Raw genomic sequence first — 21,291 nt, 5'->3', positions numbered from 1 at the left:
CTCTACCTTTGTGTGTGTTCAAAAATTTCCAACTAAAAGACAACATGTTCAAAACTGAACTTGTTTCCACCTATTACCACTCCATTTCAGTTAATGGCAATTCCATTCTTCCAACTGCTCAGGCCAAAAACCTTGGAGTCATCCTTGACTGCTTTCTTTTGATTATACCCCCACATCCAACCAGTCAAGAAATCCTGTTTGTTCCATGTCCAAAATATATTCAGAATCTGATGACTTTACCACTCCATTGGTATCACCCCAGTCACCATCCAGGACACCACTGTCTCTTGCCTGGATTATATTACACTAGCCTCCTAACCACTTAGCCTGCTTCCCATCCTCCCCTATCTCCATAGCCATTCACAAGACCAGAATGAAGAGTGATCCTTCTAGGATGCAAGGTAGATCACATCATTCTCTGTTCAAAAGCCTCCAATCAATGCCTCCTCCATTCAAAGTAAGAGCCAAAGTCCTCACCAAGGTCTACAAAGCCTACAACATCTGGCCCCTACCATTACCTTCCTGTCTCATTTTCTACTATTCTCTGCCTTCTTTACTCACTTCATCCAAACTGGTTCTTCATAGCTCCTCAAGCATGCTTGCAGCTCAGGGCCTAGGCTTTTCCCTCAAACAGCTGCATGACTCACTCCCTCACCTCCTTCAAGTCTTTTCTCAAGTGTCACCTTTTAGTGAGGCCTGCCCTGACCATCCAACTCAGCACTCTTATTCCCATTTCCCTGCTTTTCTCCGGAGCTTTTATCACCTTCCTACAAACTATATACAATTTACTTCTTTTAATAAACTTCACTATCTCCCCAACCAGAATGGAAACTCTATGATAGGCACTGTTTTTTGTTGTTGTTGTTGTTGTTGTTGTTTTTGAGACGGAGTTTCGCTGTTGTTACCCAGACTGGAGTGCAATGGCACGATCTCGGCTCACCACAACCTCCGCCTCCTGGGTTCAAGCAATTCTCCTGCCTCAACCTTCCAAGTACCTGGGACTACAGGCACACACCACCATGCCCAGCTAATTTTTGTATTTTTAGTAGAGACAGGGTTTCACCTTGTTGACCAGGCTGGTCTCGATCTGTTGACCTCGTGATCCACCCGCCTCGGCCTCCCAAAATGCTGGGATTATAGGCGTGAGCCACCGCGCCCAGCCAATAGGCACTGTTTTTTTTTTTTTGCTGCTGCTTAACAGGTGTGTAATCATAGGAATTCAGTGGGATAACATCCAGAGAGGAAACAGGTACATGTGAAGATTCCACTCCACAAGATACAGAATCCACTTCTCATCCTGTGCTACTGACATTCAGGTTCGAGAATGTCTTGTTGCTTCCAAAAGTAACCCTCAAATGTTCGAATCACAAGCAACACATTGCTGCAGAATAAAAGGCACATGTCTGTAAGACAGAGGTTTAGAAGATATTTACAAAACTGTCCACCAGCTTCTGTCCATAGTGCCTTCCAAAGCTTCGCAAAACTGGCCATGAATTATGCGAGACACACGGCAAAACACTTCTTCACAGCATCCCTTGCAAATGGTATGAAGGAAAGGCTATATCATGTCAATGCCAAAGACTGCAAAATGCAGAAGATAAGTGCAAGTCCCTTGTTATGCCACCAAAAGGCAGAACACAGGGTAAGTGCAAAACACAACAGCACCATGACAGTTGCAATCAGACATGTAGTCTCAAACATCCGCTTCAGCTGTTTCAGTGGCCCCATGAGGAAGATGGTACTCCCAATTGATGCGATGTTACCAAAGGTATAAAACACTGCGAAGAGGTGTAGTCCCTTCCTGGGCACCCACAGCAGAAAAGTACCCAGCAGTGAGCAGAGAATTCCTATAGGAAAACACGCAATGAAGCCTTTTATCCTGGTACCCCAGCTTAACGAAGATGCCTCAACAACCTCGGACAGGCCGCTCCGGTCCTCCGTGTCCTGCCCGCTCAACACCTTCTTCAGCCTGTCAATTGCGGCCCAGTCCCCACCGGCTCCAGCCCCTCGGCCGCAGCCGGTTGCGCTCGCTAAGTTGCTGGCTCTTCCGGGTGCTCTGCAGCCGCCAACCGCGGCGCGCCCCGCCCAGGCACCTGCCCACCTGGGGGCGCCCGGCATGCCCCGCGCCCACGCCCGCCTCCCTCCTTAGTTAGGTGTTAGCAATCAAACCAAATCGATGTCTCCCTTAATTCTCCTGTGTCTGTGTGTGTGTATGTATATATATATATATATATGTGTGTGGGGGGTTTGGGGTAGAGGGGAGGGAGGGGGCAGGACAGTGTGGAATCTCTAGGGTGTATGGGTAGGTAGGGGACACAGTTCTAAGTGGGCCTTTATGTTAAAAGCCTCTGGGAATATCTGTTTTGGAACTAAAGATAGGTGTCCCCTCCTTGCTGTCATCTAGCCCAGACACTCTGCTTGCTCTCTGGCTATCTGCTCCCTGGGAAGGCTTTAGGAGGACCACCCAGGACAGGATGACCATGCTGCCATCTGCTCTGGAGCTGGGTCTCTGTGCAGAGGGACAGTGACTGGATGGTTGTAGTCTCTGGTGGGAGGTGAGGATGGAAGTGATAAAGAGCTGAGAGGAGCTTCTGGGGAGCCTTGGCGGAGGTCAGTCTTGCAGTGATGAAGCCAGATAGCAGGAGAAGGAGCAGGGCTGTGAGGGGAGGAGATTCCAAGGAGGATGCAGGGGAAATCTTGTCTGTTAATGCAATAGGAGTAGGGTGGGGCTTGGGGTGGGGTGGTCATTGCCGTTTGAGCTGCTGATTCTCATGAGTCGCCTTCAAAACTCTCCTGTAGGGTTGACAATGTGAGGGGTGGGGGACCCAACTTATTTTATTTTCAAGTCCATTCTTGGGGCTAGTGGGGAGGCGGGAGAATGCCCCTCCCTAAGCCCTTAGTGTGTGCCGAGCTTGCTTTTTGATGTTGGCAGGGGAGGGGGGACCTGGGTGTTGACTGAGTTCCTTATATCAAACCCTTCAATGGGCACAAAATTGAGTGCTTGATTTTAGGTTTTATTTTTTTATGAATGTCCAAATCTGTTTCCCCCTGCCCTCCCAGACTGTGAGGCCAGTTGAAAGTGTCTGGTTTGTGTTCATCTCTCCCTCATTTCTGGAGCAGGGCCTGAGACCCTGCCACATCTCCTATGCTCTGCATCCATGCCTCTTTTGGACATTAAAGGTTGACTGCTGCTGCAAAAAAAAAAAAAAAAACTAGAATAGTATCTGGCACACAGAAAGGACTAAAAAAATATACATTGAAGGCCAGGTGCGGTGGCTCACATCTGTAATCCCGGCACTTTGGGAGGCCAAGACTGGCAAATCACAAGGTCAGGAGTTTGAGACCAGCCTGGCCAACATGGTAAAACCCCATCTCTACTAAAAATGCAAAAAATTAGCTGAGCATGGTGGCAGGTACCTGTAATCCTAGCTACTCGGGAGGCTGAGGCAGGAAAATCACTTGAACCCAGGAGGCTGAGGTTGCAGTGAGCCAAGATCATGCCATTGCACTCCAGCCCAAGCAACAGCATGAGACTTTGTCTCAATAATATATATCTATATTATACATGTTATATGTTATATATTTATTTTATATATATATATATATACACACACACACACATTGAACAGAATTGAAATATTTTGGATATGAGGAAATTATGGTGTTCCCTAGAAAAATATTATTTTTGCTAAAGTGTAAACACAGTGGACAATAAAGATGAGGATTAAACTAAATTTCTTACAAAAGTAAGGGCACTAGGCCAGGCACAGTGGCTCACACCTGTAATCCCAGCACTTTGCGAGGCCGAGGCCAGCAAAGTCAGGATTTGAGGCCAGCCTGACCAATATGGTGAAACCCTGTCTCTACTAAAAATACAAAAATTAGCTGGGCATGGGGGCATGAATCTGTAATCCCAGGTACTCAGGAGGCTGAGGCAGGAGAATCACTTGAACCTGAGGGGGCAGAGGTTGCAGGGAGCGAGACTCCATTTCAAAAAAAAAAATGTAAGGGCACTTTACTTGTCTTTCATTTCTAAAACAACTGGAATTTAAGGAAGAGCAAAAAGGAATCTCCTTAAAACTTATGGATGGAGAAATGGAAGTTTGTTCTAAGCTATCCAATGAGTTAAGATTTTCCAGTGCTTCCCGTTAGATTACAATTCTAACTAACAGATCTGACTAAAAGCCCTTTCTGGTAAATTGTACAATCTCTATAATAGCTACCCTTCTAAAGCAGCTTGGATTCCCTACATATTAGAACTCCACTAAATAGTAAAACTAGTCACTAAGTCTGAGTAACCCAATTTACTGCTCTGTTGAATCCTACCTTTTTCTATTTCAGCTCCACCAGCCTTGCCTTGAAAGTAGGTAACTGGCCGGGCGTGGTGGTGCACACCTGTGAGCACTTTGAGAGGCAGAGGTGGGTGGATCACGAGGTCAAGAGATTGAGACCATCCTGACCAAAATGGTGAAACGCCATCTCTACTAAAATACAAAACTTAGCTGGGCATGGTGGTGTGCGCCTGTAGTCCCAGCTACTTGGGAGGCTGAGGCAGGAGAATTGCTTGAACCCGGGAGGTGGAGGTTGCAGTGAGCCCAGATTGCACCACTGCACTCCAGCCTGGTGCCTGGTGACAGAGCAAGACTCTGTCTCAAAAAACAAAAGAAAAGAAAGTATGTACCCATATGTAGTTCATCTAGGAAGGAGGAAATTGGAAGGCAAGAAAAGATGTAAATAAGCTGCCAGATCAGGATCTTGTGTGAACAGGACACCAGCACTTCCAACACCACATAGAAGCTAAAAGACACGTTGAGCCTCCCAACCCTTGTCCCAGGAGCTTCAAGTATGGTGAGGCACAATTTTTATTAAAAGAGTTTACAAATAGAACTACCAAACACACACATGCACACACACACACACACACACACACCCCAACCAAAAAAGATACACTCTCCACCCCCACCTCCCAATAGGAATGTTGGCTAAGCACTGAGGAATCCCTCAATAATGGACTGATGGCATTGATCCCCACAGCCTAGAGCTGAGACAGGCTCTCTCTTCATCACTGTCCTGGGGCCAGCACGTCTAAGGCAAAAATCTGCTGGGAGGATTAAAGGAGCTCTAAAAAGGAAGAGATCTTTCAGGTAGAGGTTTTTCCACGAGGCAGATCCCTAAAGCTAAAGGCACATTATTGGAGAAAAGGCCCCTAGATGTAGAGAGGAAAGGAATCTTTTCTGGCACCAGCAGCAATAAAATTTACTGGTTGAAATCATCCTCAATCTGGGAGAAGGAAGAAGCTTTAAACATAAATCTCTTCTAGTTTCTTGTTCTCAGTTGAGTTGGCAGCTTATCTCTTTTCTAGTCTCTTTAGTTCTCGGTTGAGTTGGTAGCTTGTGTAGTAGAATAAGGAAGAGTTGGCAACAGCAGGGCAACCAAAGTTGGAGGCTGGACCCCAGGAATCTGGAATCACATGCTATAGGCTGACCTCAGGAGGTGAATGAGTTTCCTGCAGTGTTTGGCAGAGGCAAGCCTAGGACTGCTGTGTGGCAGTGACTGATTCCCCAGAGAGAGCAAGGCTAGTTTCTCACTGGCACCCAGGGACACCAGTACCTGTAGGATAGAGAACAGATGATAGAACAGGACATGAGGCTTAGAAATGGTGGTGTCTGGGACAGGTGCAGAGGACTTTCACTTACCCAGCAATTCTTACTCAAGAAGAAGAAAAAGAAAATGGGCTCTTGGGGACTTGGAATAGACTGAATGGGAGAAAAGAAACCTTGGAGACAGGAATCATCAGGACCAGAAGTCTACTTCCATTCTCTTTGATTATAGACCATGAAACCAAAGCATTAAGGGACACATTTACTTGTCCCCAGGAAGACTTAATGAATGCAGCAGTATTTCACAGTAAGCCAAAAGGTCTAATTCTTAGCCGTCAATGTAGACCAGTGGGTTCTAACTTCATTACCACCAAGAATCCTAACAATTATTTTCCCCATGGATTGCACAAGATCCCTATAAGATCTTCACCACCCTGTCAAATTTCTGTTCTGTATGAACTTCCCAATGTTATCACTTAGAGATGTCATAATTTGTATTACCATATGTAGATGTGTGATTTCAAATTGCCTCTTTTTTATTTTTATTTTTTTGGAGATGGAGTTTTGCTCTGTTGCCAGGCTGGAGTGCAGTGGCATGATCTTGGCTCACTGCAACCTCCAACTACCTGGTTCAAGCAATTCTCCTGTCTCAGACTCCCTAGTAGCTGAGATTACCGGCATGCGCCACCACACCTAGCTAAATTTTGTATTTTTAGTAGAGATGGGGTCTCACCATGTTGGTCAGGATGGTCTCAATCTCCTGACCTTGTGATCCACCCGCCTCGGGCTCCGAAAGTGCTGGGATTACAGGCATGAACCACCGGCGCCTGGCCCTTGTGTGTGTGTGTGTATGTGACAAATTCTCCCTCTGTCACCCAGGCTGGACTGCAAAGGCATGATCTATGCTCACTGCAACCTCCTCCTCCCAGGTTCAAGCAATTCTCCTGCTTCAGCCTCCCAAGTAGCTAAGATTACAGGCACCTGCCACCACACTCAGCTAATTTTTTTTTTTAAAAGATGGGGTTTCACCATATTGGTCAGGCTGGTCTCAAACTCCTGACCTCAGGTGATCTGCCCACCTCAGCCTCCCAAAGTGCTGGAATTACAGGTGTAAGCCAACTCGTCCGGCTTAATTTTTATATTTTTAGTGGAGACAGGGTTTTACTAGTTGGCCAGGATGGTCTCAAACTCCTGACCTCAAGTCATCCACCCACCTCGGTCTCCCAAAGTGCTGGGATTACAGGTGTGAGCCACAGAGCCTGGCCTATTGGGCTCTTTAAATACGGAAAATCATGGCCAGGCAGGGTGGCTCACGCCTGTAATCCAACATTTTGGGAGGCCAAGGTGGGTGGATCATTTGAGGTCAGGAGTTCGAGAACCTGGGAGCAGCTGAACCTGGGAGGCAGAGGTTTAAATGAGCTGAGATCGTGCCACTGCACTCCAGCCTGCATGACAGAGTGAGATTCTGTCTCAAAAAAGAAAAGAAAAAGAAAATTGTGCAGAAGAGACAAGATAAAGTAGTGGTTAAGAGTATGGGCTCTGGACTCAGACTTTGGAGTTCAGAAGCCCAGTCCTCCACACTGTCCTTGTAACTTGGACAAGTTATTAAATTATTTGTGCCTCAGTTTCCTCATCTGCAAAATGAGGATAATAATAGTTTAAACCAGATAATAAAAGTAAAATGCTTAGCATCATGCTTTTCTCATGAGTGCTAAAAAACAACATAGCATCTTCATGGCACACAGAGTAAAACTCCTCTATCTCAACATCTCTTAGTCTTCCCCCAACTCCCTCCTGCACAGCCACTAGAAGAGATCAACTGTGGTCCTTGAGATCTCAGACATTTCCCAGCCCAATGGAGCCCTCTTCCAGCTCTCTTCCCTTCTCCAGGGCAGAAATGGTAACTGGAAAACTCACTCCAAGACACTATCCCCGGGAGAAACACGGCGTAAGTTTCTGGATGTCCCGATTCCAATTCCTTACAGATGATCTCACAGAAATGTTGTGAACTCTAGGGGCCCTGATCATTATGGTTCATAAGACCTGTAGGGTATACCTGATGGATGCCAGGCTCCTGTTGGAGGCTCCGAAGGGCAATGAGGGCAGCTTCCTTCACATTTGGCTGGGGGTCTCCACATGCCATCTCTAGGAGCCGCTGGGGTACTTGGCACTGTAACAGCTCCTCTCCCAACCCTTCAGGTCCCAAGTTGCCAAGAGCTGATGCAACATTGCGCCGGATACCAGCTTGAGGATCTCCAAGCAGCTGGGTCATACTGGGCACTGCAGCTGCCAGGGCAGGTCCCAGAGGACCAGCCTGGTAGGCTGCATTGCCCACAGCAAAGCTGGCACTGCACCGCACAACAGGATCCTTGTCTCCAAGTCCCAGCAGCAGAAGGCTGAGCAGTCCAGTCTGGCTCTGCAGTGCCCCACGCAGGGCCATGCTGTCTTGGAGCAAGTGGCCCAGGAGCCTGTAAGTATGTGCCCGCACAGAATTCTCTGGGTGGCCCAGGAGGCTGCGCAGGGGCCAATAGGATTCATCAGAGCCAGCCAGGAGCTCTTGGATAAAGGACAAGTGGCTGGGAGACAGGACCCGGACGGTGTGGGCCAGCAAGGAGAGAAGGTCAGAGATCAGCAGTGTTTGGTCACTCAGGAGGGCAACTGAGAGAAACGGGATGATGGTTCTAGAGGAGGCAGCCACTGTGTTCACAAACTGATTGAGAGAGGTGGGGTCCATGAGGGCCAGGCGTGTGAGGAGGCTGATGGGCAGCTCCACTTGCATCAACGGAAGATGGTAGCAGCAGACCTGGGAGAATGCAAGGGGTGGGTGAAAGGAATTCAGGGAGAGGGAGAATACATGCAGCTAGGTAGAAGCCCAAAACCTGGGAGAGAGAAAAGTCAAGCTATGGTGAGAAATGCCACAGACAGCTGGAAGTCCTGCCCCATGGCACTCCACATGAGACATGACATGGAGACTGAGAGAGCAGGTTCTTTCCAAGATCATTCCTTACTTTGCAAGGGCTCGGTCTCTGCCTTCAAAGACCCACTGTGAAAAAACAAAAAGAAACAACAAAAGAACAAAGACCCACTGTGCAATACCAATAATTGCCAGAGACATGATTCCTGGCTAAGGAGCTGAGTCTCCAGTGCCCAGACCAGGATGTTCTCCCCTCTGAGCACCAACAGAACCAGGTGACGGACTGATAGGGAGGAGGAGGCACCAACCCAGCTCCCACCGCATGCCTCTGCACAGCCCTGAGTATTGTCTGCACGCCAACTTTTGAGTCAAGCTAGGTGCTCAACTCTTACCTAGAAGAGCCCTGGAGCTGCTGGAAAGTAAATTGGAGGACACAAGGTTGGCTATCTTCCTCTCCCACCTTCATGCTAACTGCCCAAGTACCTGCAGCAGATGGGCTGGAACTTCTGAGTCTCTGAGGTCAGCCAAGACACCCATAAGGAGGTTAGCATTCACATCCAGTGCAAAGGGGAAGCAAAGGAGCTGGCAGACAGAGAGCACCACGACAGGGAGAAACTCAGATCCATGAGGCCTAAGGAGAATCCTGGATGAGTGTTATCATTCTTCTCTCCCTCCTCAAAATTCCCTTGCCCAGCACCCCTTCTACAATCTTAGCCACTACTTTGGTTTCCAGTCTAATCCGGATCTCATCTTTCTTGCTTCATTGCTCAATCTGTCAGTAACTTCTTTCCTGCCTCCTTCTCTCTCCCTCCCCATTGCTAACTCTCTGGCTCTTCTTCAAGCTCAAACTCACGCCTGGTGCAGTTGATTCAGGAAGCTGGGGCGAAGCAGATGCTTCAGGATGGACATGAGGATACTTCCATGCTGGGCCAGGTAGCTCAGGCATAACTGGGGCTCCTGGGTAAAGGCGACCGTGGCCAGGCTCAGCAGGGCTGCCATGCCTGGAAACACCAAAAATGGAGACCCAATGGAACAGGCAAGAGGCCCAGATACCTTCCCTACAGCTCCCAGGGCTACACCTGTTCAATCCCTTCCCCAGCTTAGAGCAGCTCTATGCATACACTGCTTCCTGTCCTCAGGTAGAAGCAAAAAAAAAGAAACCTCTGTGAGTTAACCCACTTCTGGGCTGCTTCCTCTTGAAAAGACATCAATGCACTCCCACAAAGGATACTGACAGAAAGATACCCTGGGGAGAAATCAGTGTCCAGTCTGGCTCTGGGCTTGGTGGACTGGATAGCGAAAGCTCCCCTTCCTGTGCAGATGCCTCCTCAGTTAGCCTCAGGGCCATGGAAAACCGGTGCCATAAAATGGTCCACATTTCTGAACTGGCCACATCCCTGATTAGGCTAGCCTTCCCCTGCTAGAAAAAAAGTGAAAGAGGGTGGAGGGGAAAGACAGAAGTCAGGAGTCCAAATACTTTTATTCATTCCTGTCCCCAACTTACAAGGAAAGGAAGTCCCAGAAATAATTCCTTCTACTTTCCCACCTAGTATTCCTCTGTTGTCTTGTTTCACTTTCTTATCAAACCTTAACCCTCTGACCTTGCAGCTCATGTGTATGTCTGCTGAAACCCAGGGAATTCATTTTACTCCCCACTGGATCCCAGGGGATGCAGCTGAATGGTTTTCTTCAAATGGTTAGTACTGAGGGCAGGCAGGGAAGTTCCAAGGCAATCACAGGCACAGTGTTTGAGAGGAGAGGCTGTGGGTTGCTTCTTCATTCCTCTTGTCCAGAGGCTCCCCAAAATGCCCAGTTCCTCTCTCTTTACTTCTCATCCATCCCAAGATGCATCTGTACCTCAGTGAGGAGCTGCAGCAGAAGGATGAGGAGGCTGTCATAGAATCCACAACTACCTGGTGGAGTCAGCCGAACCTGTCAGAGAGAAACAGGAAGAATGCAGATGTCTAAGAGGAATGGGGTGGCCACTAAAACCAAGGCAGGTCAGTGGTGGTGCCATGGAGGAAACAGATTTGAGAGTCAACTGGAAGTTAGAATATATGTGGCCTAGGGGAACCATTTGGATGTGGGAATGATGGAGAAGAGGGAGCAGTCACTGATGACTCCCAAAGTTCTGACTTAGAATCCTGGATGAGTGTTAGTGCTATCACTAGTGATATGACCTCTCTGAAGGCTAACTTTGAGAAAAAGCAGATGAGTATTTTTACATCGGTGTGTCTATCTTTCAAGTATGTTGTGGGAAAACATGTGAAAATGCTTTATAAGTTATAAAGAATTTGGCCAGGCACAGTGGCTCATGCCTGTAATCCCAGCACTTTGGGAGGCCAAGGCGGGTAGATCATGAAGTCAAGAGATTGAGAGCATCCTGGCTAACATGGTGAAACTCTGTATCTACTAAAAATACAAAAATTAGCTAGGTATGGAGGCAAACACCTGTAGTCTCAGCTACTCAGGAGGCTGAGGCAGGAGAATCACTTGAACCCCAGAAGTGGAGGTTGTAGTAAGCCAAGATTGCACCACTCCACTCCAGCCTGGCAACAGAGCGAGACTCGTCTTAAAAAAAAAAAAAAAAGAATTCTACATATATAAAGGATGAAGGATGACAGCCTGGGTGCAGTGGCTCACACCTGTTATCCCAACACTTTGGTAGGCCGAGGCAGGCAGATCACTTGAGGTCAGGTGTTCGAGATCAACCTGGCCAGTATGATGAAACCCCATCTCAGTTAAAAATAGAAAAAAAATTAGCCGGGCATGGTGGCGTGTGCCTGTAATCCCAACTACTCAGGAGGCTGAGGCAGGAGAACCACTAGAACCTGGGAGACGGAGGTTGAAGTGAGCTGAGATCACGCCACTACACTCCATACTGGATGACCATATGAGACTGTCTCAAAAAAAAAAAAAAAAAAGGATGACAATAATTTGATTATGAAATCTATTCTTCCTTTTAAGTAATGAAGGAAAGACAAGTTCCAAAGGGTCTAAAAATGAAAGGAAGAAAAGCCCTGGGAAAGGAGAAAGCAGAAAGAAGTCTACATGATGGACTGTGTCCCTAAAGAATTCACAGGATGTCAGCCACCTTTTCCATCTGTTAAGAACAAGTGGGTGGCTGGGCGCGGTGGCTCACGCCTATAATCCCAGCACTTTGGGAGGCCGAGGCAGGTGGATCACGAGGTCAAGAGATCAAGACCATCCTGGTCAACAAGGTGAAACCCTGTCTCTACTAAAAATATAAAAATTATCTGGGCATGGTGGTGTGCGCCTGTAGTCCCAGGTACTTGGGAGGCTGAGGCAGGAGAATTGCTTGAACCCAGAAGGCAGAGGTTGCGGTGAGCCGAGATCGTGCCATTGCACTCCAGCCTGGGGGTAACAAGAGCAAAACTCCATCTCAAAAAAAAAAGAAGAAGAAGAACAAGTGGGAAAAGCAGAATGGAAACCACAGTCAGAGGTGAAGAAATTATGCATCAGGAAGGACTTCGCCAACAGCATGAGTTTCTGGAGGAGGAGAATGAAGCAGGCAGACTTATCTCACTACTCAGAAAACTCAGGTTGGTCACTTCCTCTTCCCTCCCCTCCCTCAGTCTCTAGAAGCCTGTATATTAAAAAGAAATCTAAAGTCTGGATCAATCTGGGCTCAGAGGGGCCTATTATCTGGGGACAGAAATCTAGAAAAAGAAGGGCTCCTTGATTCTTTTTCCATTCCTCAGCTTACTCTAGGCTTGCTGCTATTTCAGTCTTTTCCCCTTGAATGCAGTCCTAGTGTCTGACTCAGAGAAAACATGTCTGTGCCCTCCTTGTGGGGGCCTCACCTCTGCAGGGGCAGACAGGGCATGTGTGGCTGCAACCATCCATTCCGTGGGCTGGAGGTCAAAGGTCACCCCTTGCTGACCAAGCTGTCCCAATAGACAGGCTGCTGCACTCTGTGGGAGAGGTAGAAGAAGAAAAAGAATGTTCAAATCTAAATGGCATCCAGGACAAGCAGAGAGGATTTGTGTCTCTGTCCCTGGTCCAAAAGAATGCCTCCAGAAACAGACACAAATAGGATAGTGACTCCCCCACTTCCACAAGGGTTTGTTGCTAGGGTGAAAAGGGATAGAGGGTAAAGGCTAAAAACTTACCACAAGAGAGACGACGTGTGAATGGGTAAAGAGAGTAGCAACGTCATTGCCTAGCTTCTCCATTCTGGAATAAAGAGATATATCAAGGGATGCAGCAGTATTAAAGGGGGTTGGTGAGCAGCCTTCCCTCTCCCTTGCACGGCGTTCTTCACCTAGGCTGCGTGTCTACCTCCAAGGCATGAAGTTGATGGGAGTCTAGGTCTGTTCTTTGTAGAGAAAGCTTCACACTCTCTGTCCCAATTCCTCCTAAGGATAGGCTATAGGGTACCATTCCCCATATGCTCTGTGAGGGTTAGCTATGTGGGTAGAAGACTTCTGTGGAGAGATCCTACCTTATGACTCACCCACAAGGCAGATTTTGGAGCCGAAAGACAAGAAGGGAGAGGAAGTAGAGTGCCACTTCAGTAGACTCTTCCCAATCTACTACTTTTACCTACAAGGGAAACAACCTCTGGCTGAGACAGTGAGGCCACCAGGGGAAGCCCACCTGTGCTGCTGGCTTACCTTGCCCTGAACCAACATGAATAGGGACTCCAAGGCCAGGGGCTCCTGCCCTAGAAGACGGCACAGGCGCTCGCTGACAAGGCAGCAGGAGTACAGAACCTGAGGGAGAGGGAAGGAGTCTGGGGTGAGGCGGAGCAGGCCCAGGGCTCCAAGACTGAAGGCTCAGCTGCAACGCCGGCCGGCCCCTCAAAAGATCTGGTACCCACACTTGGGAGTGTGAGAGAACCCCCTTTTGCCTCTTGCTGTGAGATAGTGAGAAAGGGACCCTTCTCAGTTCTGCTGAGGACTCACTACCAATGGGGTGCTCTCAGTTGGACAGATTTAAAAGCAGAGAGGAGTCTTCCAAGAGGGGTTTCTCAATTGGTCTCTCTCGGTCTCTATCTCTTAGTCTCCCTCTCTTGGTCTGTCTCTCTGTCTGTTTCTATGTCTGCCCTGGGAGTTAAAAATACAGCTGTGATGCCAGGAGTTATGAGAATTACCTTGAGAAGGTGCAGGCACAGGATGGGATGCTGCAGGCCAGAGATGAGGGATGGCCTGAGCTGGCTGCTGTCTTCAGTTAGCTGATTTGCCAAATGCCAGCAGACCTACAGAGACATACCTGAAGGCTCAATCCTACCCTCATTATTACAACCCTATTCTTTACATATGTCCAGTTGATCAGAACTCTCAGTCTCTTGCTAGTTACTCTTCTCAGGTTCACCAGAAACCTCACACCCCATTCTATTCCCAGTCTTCATCACCAATAGAGAACCAAAAGTCATGGCCTAGTTTGGGCCCAACAGAGGCAAGTACAGCAGAAAGGATTCCTGGCCAACAGAGGGCAGGAAAGGTGAATCCTGAGCCCTTGAGGAAGCATCACTGGAGGCTTCAGATCAGCTGCCCCACCACCTGGGCAGTTTATCACTGTGCTCTCTCCCTGACCAACTGGCCACGGGCTCTGGGATTCTGGCTATATCGTGTTCTACAAGTGACCCAGGGTGGGAGCATCTGTTTCTGGAAGTACTAAAGGAGGGGCTTTTCTGCCTCCCTAACTCCTCTGGCAGTAGAGATGAGAGGAACAAGCAATTGTAGCTCAGACCTGCTCCTTGGCATCCCAGCAGTCAGGCTGTCCCACAGGAGCAGTGCATATGGCTGCCAGGGCAGAGGCAATGGCTCCTGGTAGATCCTCACTTTGCTCTTGCAGTGGCTGGCTCACTTGTGGGGCTCCTATGGAGAAAGGCAAAAAGTGACTCCAAGTCCTGGGGCTCTTGCCCTAGAAAATAGCACCAGTACTCACTGACATGGCAGCAGGAGTAGGGAACCTAAGGGAGTGGGAAGAATGCAGGATGAGGTCTGGTTGTTTCCCTCAGATCCCCATTCATCCTCTCAGTTCACAGTTATTTATTGAGCGCCTACTAAATGCCAGGCGCTATCTAGGTGATGGCAGTAGAAAGAGCAGAGCCTGACCTATGCAACAAATAAGTGGAGAGAACCCCCCTTTCCCAGTCTGGTTACCTGGGGGAGTGTGGACAGGGAGTTGTGGAACTGTCAAGCCATGAAGGAGCCCATCCAAGACAACCTGCTGCGTAGTCAGCAAGCTGGAGTAAAAGGCTTTGGAGATGGCCTGGCTGTTCCCATCCATGGCTTCACACAGGACAGTAAAGCACTAAAGGAGACAAGGGCAGAGGTAGCATCAGGACATTAGAAGACTGGGCTTAGTGTAATAACCAAGAAACCCTGACGACCTGAGGAAAGAGGACAAAAACCGAAGCAAACAGCTGTCTAACTCTAAGCATTCTTCACACCAAAAATGCATTATAACTGCCTTCATTCATGCTTCAAGGACAGCATTTCAGGTGTCAATCCTTTTATTCTCTGATCAGCTGCTCCCTAGATGATGTTTCTCAAAGTGTTTTTTACGGACCATGAGCATGAGAATTCCTAGGGGTCAGGTGCAGTGGCTCATGCCTGTAATCCCAACAGGGGGTTGGGAGCTGAGGCAGGTGGATTGCTTGAGCTCAGAAGTTCGAGACCAACCTGGGCAACATGGCCAAATCCTGTCTCTACTAAAAATACAAAAAAAAAAAAAAGAGCCAGGCATGGTGGTGTGCACCTATAGTTTCAGCTACTTTGGAGGCTGAGTGGGTAGGATTGCTTGGGCCCGGAGGGTGGAGACTGCAGTGAGTCAAGATCATGCCACTGTACCCTAGCCTGGGTGACAAAGAGAGACTCTGTCTCAAAAAAAAAAAAAAAAGGAAAGAAAAAAAAAATCCTTGTGGCCAGGCGTGGTGGCTCATGCCTGTAATCACAGCACTTTGGGAGGCCAAGGTGGGCGGATCATCTGAGATAAGGAGTTCAAGACCAGCCTGGCCAACATGGTGAAACCCTGTCTTTAAAAAAAAAAAAAAAAATCCTTGGGATTGCTGGGTCCCTCCCAACTCAGTCCTACTGATTCAGAATTTCAAGAGGTAATTATTCCAAACTCCCCATTCTACTCATAGCACATGACAAGAGAAGTGCTGGCCAATAACATGAGTCACTGCTGGCCAAAATTTAGGTTAGACAGTAAAAGCTTTCTGACTTGAAAGGGTAAGGGATATTTAAAAAGGACGTTAGACCAGGAAAGTCTGAATGAATGCTAAAGCCGGGAAGGTAGTCCAGATTTATGTTCCCAAATACCAGTTTCAACAATGATCAGGCAATTGTTAACTTCCTTACACATATATGCTCCTGTCTCCTCTGAGATTAGTCAGAACTCAGCTATTTTCTCACTCAATCCTCCATTCTCCTGTCCCTTACCTCCAGGATCTAGGGAAAAGAACTGCATAGTTTACTAATCCTCAGGACAAACAAGGTTGGACAATACTAACTGATCTGCAAGTCTCCTCAGGAAGTGGTTCTATTTGTGGTCCCCTGAAATATGCCAAACTGCTGAAAGTCACTCGGCCTTTATATACGTTACTCTTTCTGTGTGGAATTCCTATTTTCCTGCCTCATTTACGTGGCAAACTGCAATGTATTCTTCAAGTCCTAGCAGAGATAATTTCCTTCTTCGAGATTTCTTCTATGATGCTCCAAATAGTGTTAACTGCATCTTCTTCATAAAATACAGTGCTGCTCTTGTATTATATGCAAAGTCCTAATGCACTTTTCACTGTCATCCTTGATTACTTTACCTCTCCCCTATTAAACTATCCCAAGTCCCTTGAAGGCAGGCACTTTGTCTTACTCACATGGCATATGACATGGTGGGAATTCACAAATGTTTGTTGTATTAACTTGATCTGACCCTATATAGTCATAAGAAAGGGGATAGGAGAAACACGGGAAAAGATAGGAGACACAGAAATCTAGAAGTGGGAGCAGATTACCATCAAGCTGTCCCGCCGCAAAGTCTGCTCAGAGTCATCTGGTTGGGCCAGCAGTTTCCCCAACAGGTCCAGAAAGAGGCTGGCAGCCTCCTGAAACACCTGTAGGCTGGGGGTAGAAAATGAGCCCATATTTCTTATCTCTCTACTAAAAGTCTGGATGTGGTAAATGGGTCAGTTCTGGGCAGATAGGAGAATCTCTCAAAGGGAAACATCAGAATGTTCCTCACTTGCTACACACACACACACCAGAATGTTCCTCCCTTGCTACACACACACACATACACATACATACACAGACACATCAGAATGTTCCTCCCTTGCTACACACACACACACACACACACACACACACACACACACACACAGCCTCCAAGCCCCTTCTTTGCCATTTTTCTTTCTTTCTTTAATCCACTTGGCTTCCTGGAATAAGTTATTCACATCTTGACCTTTCTATTTTAGGACCACGGTGACTTGCTGACTCTTAGAACCTGTAAGTCTTGAGGCCAAGTCAGAACTGTCTTGGGTCCTTAAAAGGAGTATGAGTGGCCACTGAGCTGATTCCTAAACCTGGAACAATTCACAGCTTCTTCATACTTGGCCTAGTCCTAAAGGGGAGGGATGCAAGAGGTAGAAACAGAAGCCAAACTTGCCAACAGTGCAAAAGCGCCTCTTATTCTACTCTTATCCTACCTGTCACCCGTCTGGCTCCTCTCCAGATTGAAGGTGCAGGCAAAGTAGGCCTGAATCACAGCCATCAGGTCTTGTAAGAAGGTCCCATACCAACATTGCTGCCCAGGAAAAGAGACGAGAGTAAGGGCAATGTGGAGGATGGAAATAAAGAATAGAAAAAAAAGTAAAAAGGGTGTATAGATATCCATTTAAGTTGATCAAACAGAAAGGGACAGAAGAGAAATACAGGCAGAGAGAGAAGATCTAGAGGTAACAGAGAATCAGTCAATGGCCTATAAACAGCCTGGATTAAATATGTCTTGTTTGGCCTGAATAGCATTTTGAAGTATAGGAGGTTCTTATTTTTCAAAAATCTTTTTCTCTAAATTCCTTAAAATCATCCAAGATTAATATTCATCAACAGAGTCCAGCTTTTCAGCTGCCTCAGTTGAGGCCCTATTAAGCATCGACACTGACTCTGAAAGGTCCCCATCCTCTCAGCCCAGCTGCAGTAGGACACAGCAGGGGGAAGTGGAGGTTTGGCCCCAAACACACTGAGTCTCAATCCCAGCCCTTCCACTTGTTATCTCTGTGACCATTTACAAATCAGTGACTGTGTATGAGTTATCTCTGAACTTTAGCACTCTGCTCTGTAAGATCAGGTCAATGAAGCCTAGGATCTAACATTTCAAAGCACAGTGCTCTAAATACTTAAAAATTACACATAAAAATTTGGGTTTCTCCATTTTCTTGGAAAACTAGGAGTCTGGCAACACAAGGCCCATATGTCCCTGTGGCAACAATGGGCTGGAGCTGAGGAAAGGATTTAGAGTAGGCATGTGATCTCCAGTTCATCATATTCCCCCACTACTCATATAGTCACACACAGAGCCTAACTTATGGCTGACATTATCTCCTAGCCCCAAAAGGCATTAGAGTTTGTAATTAATGGTCTACTAACCAGAAAGAGGAGGAAAGAAAATAAAGGCAGTCAGCTCAAAGACAGATGTCAATCTACAGGAGAGAAATCCAAGAAAAAAAACCTCCAAAGAGTCTTTGGAGGCTCCTGGCCTGGTACTCACCTGCTGGAGGCTGTTGCTCTCTTGGCTGAGCCTGAGTAGACTGAGCAGCAGCCCAGGCATCCCTGCCTCCTGGCAGAAGGAATACAAGGCAACAGAGTCACTGCAGCTGGAGAGAAGACTGCTCAGGACCCGGAATGCAGGTAGGATGTGGGAAGCACCCTCCAAGATGCCTTTCAGGATCTGGGTGACATGAGGGAAAGAGGCAATGATTGATATTTTCTTTTTTTTTTGAGATGGAGTCTCGCTCTGTTGCCAGGCTAGAGTGGAGCGGTGTCATCTCGGCTCACTGCAACCTCTGTCTCCCAGGTTCAAGTGATTCTCCTGCCTCAGCCTCCCGAGTAGCTGAGACTACAGGCATGCGCCACCATGACCAACTAATTTTTGTATTTTTAGTACAGACGGGGTTTCCCTATGTTGGCCAGGATGGTCTCGATCTCTTGACCTTGTGATCCACCCACCTCGGCCTCCCAAAGTGCTGGGATTACAGGGTTGAGCCACCACGCCCAGCCTACAACTGATATTTTCAGAGGTAAAAGGAAAGATAGGTGGCCAGGCGCGGTGGCTCACGCCTATAATCCCAGCACTTTGGGAGGCTGAGGCAGGTGGATCACGAGGTCAAGAGATCAAGACCAGCCTGGTCAACAAGATGAAACCCCATCTCTACTAAAAATACAAAAATTAGCTGGGCATGGTGGCGCACACCTGTAGTCCCAGCTACTCAGGAGGCTGAGACAGGAGAATTGCTTGAACCCAGGAGGCAGAGGTTGCGGTGAGCTGAGATCGCGCCATTGCACTCCAGCTTGGGTAACAAGAGTGAAACTCCATCTCAAAAAAAAAAAAAAAAAAAAGAAGGATATATATATATATATATACCCCAAGTGTCCCCAAAGAGCTGACAAAGCAAACCAAATGCTTGCATTCCTTTCTTTGTAAGTCTAAAACACTGAGAAGGAAAGCAGGGAAACAGTGCCAGGGAAGAAGACAATAGATGGTCAGGAGGTTACCTGACACAGAACACCAGTGACCAAGGGGTAGGGGCCTCTCCTCAGGATCTCTGTCAGACTAAGTGCCATTCCTATCTGCTCCCTTCCTTCTCCAGCCCTTCACCTTAAAAACAAAACACATGTGCACTGCACATGCTTCTGAAAATTCAGAACAAAGCATTAAAAAAAAATGTTATTCAACCATAGAAAGATAAAACATTACTCAACTCTAGATCAGGGTTGACAAACTATGGCTCACAGGTCAAATCCAGCCTAACATTTATTTGTATATAGCCTGCATGCTAAGGATAGTATTATATTTATATTTATTTATTTTTTGAGACGGAGTTTCACTCTTGTCCTACAGGCTGGAGTACAATGGTACAATCTTGGCTCACTGCAACCTCCACTTCCTGGGTTCAAGCGATTCATCTGCCTCAGCCTCCCGAGTAGCGGAGATTACAGGTGCCCACTACCACACTCAGCTAATTTTTGTATTTTTAGTAGAGATGGGATTTCACCATGTTGGCCAGGCCTCCCAAAGTGCTAGGATTACAGGTGTGAATCATCACGCCTGGCCAGTATTATATTTTTCAATGGATATTCTTTAAAGGAAGAACATTTACACAAAGTGTTTTATAAGATGCCATTAGCTGTTCTAAATGTTAGCATTTGCTCATTTAACATTTACAATAACTCTGTTAAGTAAACAGAATTAGCTACATATATATATAATTATATATATATATATAATATATATATAATTTTTTTTTTTTTTTTTTGAGATGAAATCTTGCTCTGTCACTGCCCAGGCTGGAGTGCATGCAATGGCATGATCTTGGCCACTGCAACTTCCACCTCCTGGGTCAAGTGATTCTCCTGTCTCAGCCTCAGGCTAATTTTTTTTTTTTTTTTTTGTATTTTTGTAAAGATAGGGTTTCACCATGTTAGCCAGGCTGGTCTCGAACTCCTGACCTCAAGTGATCCACCCGCCTCAGCCCTTGAAAGTGCTGGGATTACAGGCATGAGCCATCGTGTCAGGCCTTAGAATTAGCCATTTTATAGATGAAGAAACTGAAGCTTCTACATAGGTCAAGTAAGTAGTCAAAGATCATACTGCTAATGAGTAGTGCAGCTGGAATTCCACCAGAGAGAGTCTTATCCCTAAAGGCAGAGCTTTCAGTCTGCTTACCCACACTGAAAATTAACCAACAGTAGCAGGAAAATGTGTTAGTGCCAAAAGACAGTGCAAGGTGCCAAAGCAATTCAATGAGGAAAGGAGAGTTTTTTTCAACAAATAGTGTATCCACATGCAAAAACGATCAGCTTAGATCCTTTCCTCATATTACATACAAAAATTAGCTCAAGATGGGTCAGAAATCTAAATTTAAGAGCTAAAGCTATAAAACTTTTAGAAAAAGAGAAAATCTTTAAGACCTTGCATTTGGAAAAGATTTCTTATACACAAAATCAAAAGCATAAACCACGAAAGGAAAAAACAGTAACTGAACTTAAATAAATTCAACATTGTTTTGCTTCAAAAGACACTCTTATGAGATAGAATGAAAAGACAAACCACAGACTGGGAGAAAATATTTGGAAATCACCTGTCTGATAAAGGTCTTATGTTGAGAATATACAAAGAAATCTTACAATTCAGTAAGACAAACAACCAAATTAAAAACTGAGCAAAAGATTCGAGATATTTCACTGAAGAAGATATACAAATATTCATCATTAGTGGAATGTAAATTAAACTAACAATGAGATACTATCTCACACTTACTAGAATGACTACAGTAAAAATGTCAGACAGTAACACGTGTTGACAAGGATGTGAAGAAACAAGAACCCTCATAGGATACTGGTGGGAATGTAAAATGGTACAGCCACTTTGGAAAACAGTTCAGCAGTTTCTTAAAATGTTAAATATAAATTTACCATATACAAGCGATTCTATTCCTATGTAGCTGCCCAAGGGAAATGAAAACATATATCCATACATAGCCTCGCTTGTGAATGTTTGTAGCAGCATTATTCATAAAAGCCAAAAAGT

At 46.5% G+C, this 21,291-nt stretch overlaps 1 protein-coding gene and 1 pseudogene across 11 annotated transcripts in view; both read right to left on the bottom strand.

Moving 5' to 3' along the window:
• Positions 1 to 1,343: 1,343 nt before the first annotated feature.
• On the bottom strand, positions 1,344 to 2,121 carry LOC100409260 (vesicle transport protein SFT2B pseudogene; annotated as a pseudogene).
• Positions 2,122 to 2,993: 872 nt separating this feature from the next.
• The window catches only part of STK36 (serine/threonine kinase 36), a 33,352-nt gene continuing 15,054 nt past the window's right edge, over positions 2,994 to 21,291 (bottom strand). For 4 of the 11 annotated variants that reach the window (XM_035305718.2, XM_008999495.5, XM_035305719.3 and 1 more), the window contains exons 12-27: positions 18,253 to 18,432; positions 17,192 to 17,289; positions 16,502 to 16,607; positions 14,646 to 14,796; positions 14,230 to 14,357; positions 13,631 to 13,735; positions 13,152 to 13,250; positions 12,992 to 13,080; positions 12,648 to 12,711; positions 12,339 to 12,449; positions 10,372 to 10,446; positions 9,760 to 9,934; positions 9,368 to 9,515; positions 8,998 to 9,145; positions 7,657 to 8,403; positions 4,845 to 5,610 (exon numbers count right to left, since the gene is read on the bottom strand). In XM_035305718.2, coding sequence (XP_035161609.1) covers positions 5,467 to 5,610; positions 7,657 to 8,403; positions 8,998 to 9,145; positions 9,368 to 9,515; positions 9,760 to 9,934; positions 10,372 to 10,446; positions 12,339 to 12,449; positions 12,648 to 12,711; positions 12,992 to 13,080; positions 13,152 to 13,250; positions 13,631 to 13,735; positions 14,230 to 14,357; positions 14,646 to 14,796; positions 16,502 to 16,607; positions 17,192 to 17,289; positions 18,253 to 18,432 — 2,568 coding nt within the window. In that variant the 3' untranslated portion in view covers positions 4,845 to 5,466. Of the gene's footprint in view, positions 3,192 to 4,844; positions 5,611 to 7,656; positions 8,404 to 8,997; positions 9,146 to 9,367; positions 9,516 to 9,759; positions 9,935 to 10,371; positions 10,447 to 12,338; positions 12,450 to 12,647; positions 12,712 to 12,991; positions 13,081 to 13,151; positions 13,251 to 13,630; positions 13,736 to 14,229; positions 14,358 to 14,645; positions 14,797 to 16,501; positions 16,608 to 17,191; positions 17,290 to 18,252; positions 18,433 to 21,291 lie in introns of those variants that run through there. The other 7 variants (XM_078328504.1, XM_017973728.4, XM_035305721.3 and 4 more) reach the window with 4 other exon arrangements.

The sequence above is a fragment of the Callithrix jacchus genome, chromosome 6, assembly GCF_049354715.1.
Source record: "Callithrix jacchus isolate 240 chromosome 6, calJac240_pri, whole genome shotgun sequence".
NCBI classification, from domain to species: Eukaryota; Metazoa; Chordata; class Mammalia; order Primates; family Cebidae; genus Callithrix; species Callithrix jacchus.
Note: the sequence above shows the minus strand (reverse complement) of the source record. Positions and strands in the feature narration are given on the sequence as shown.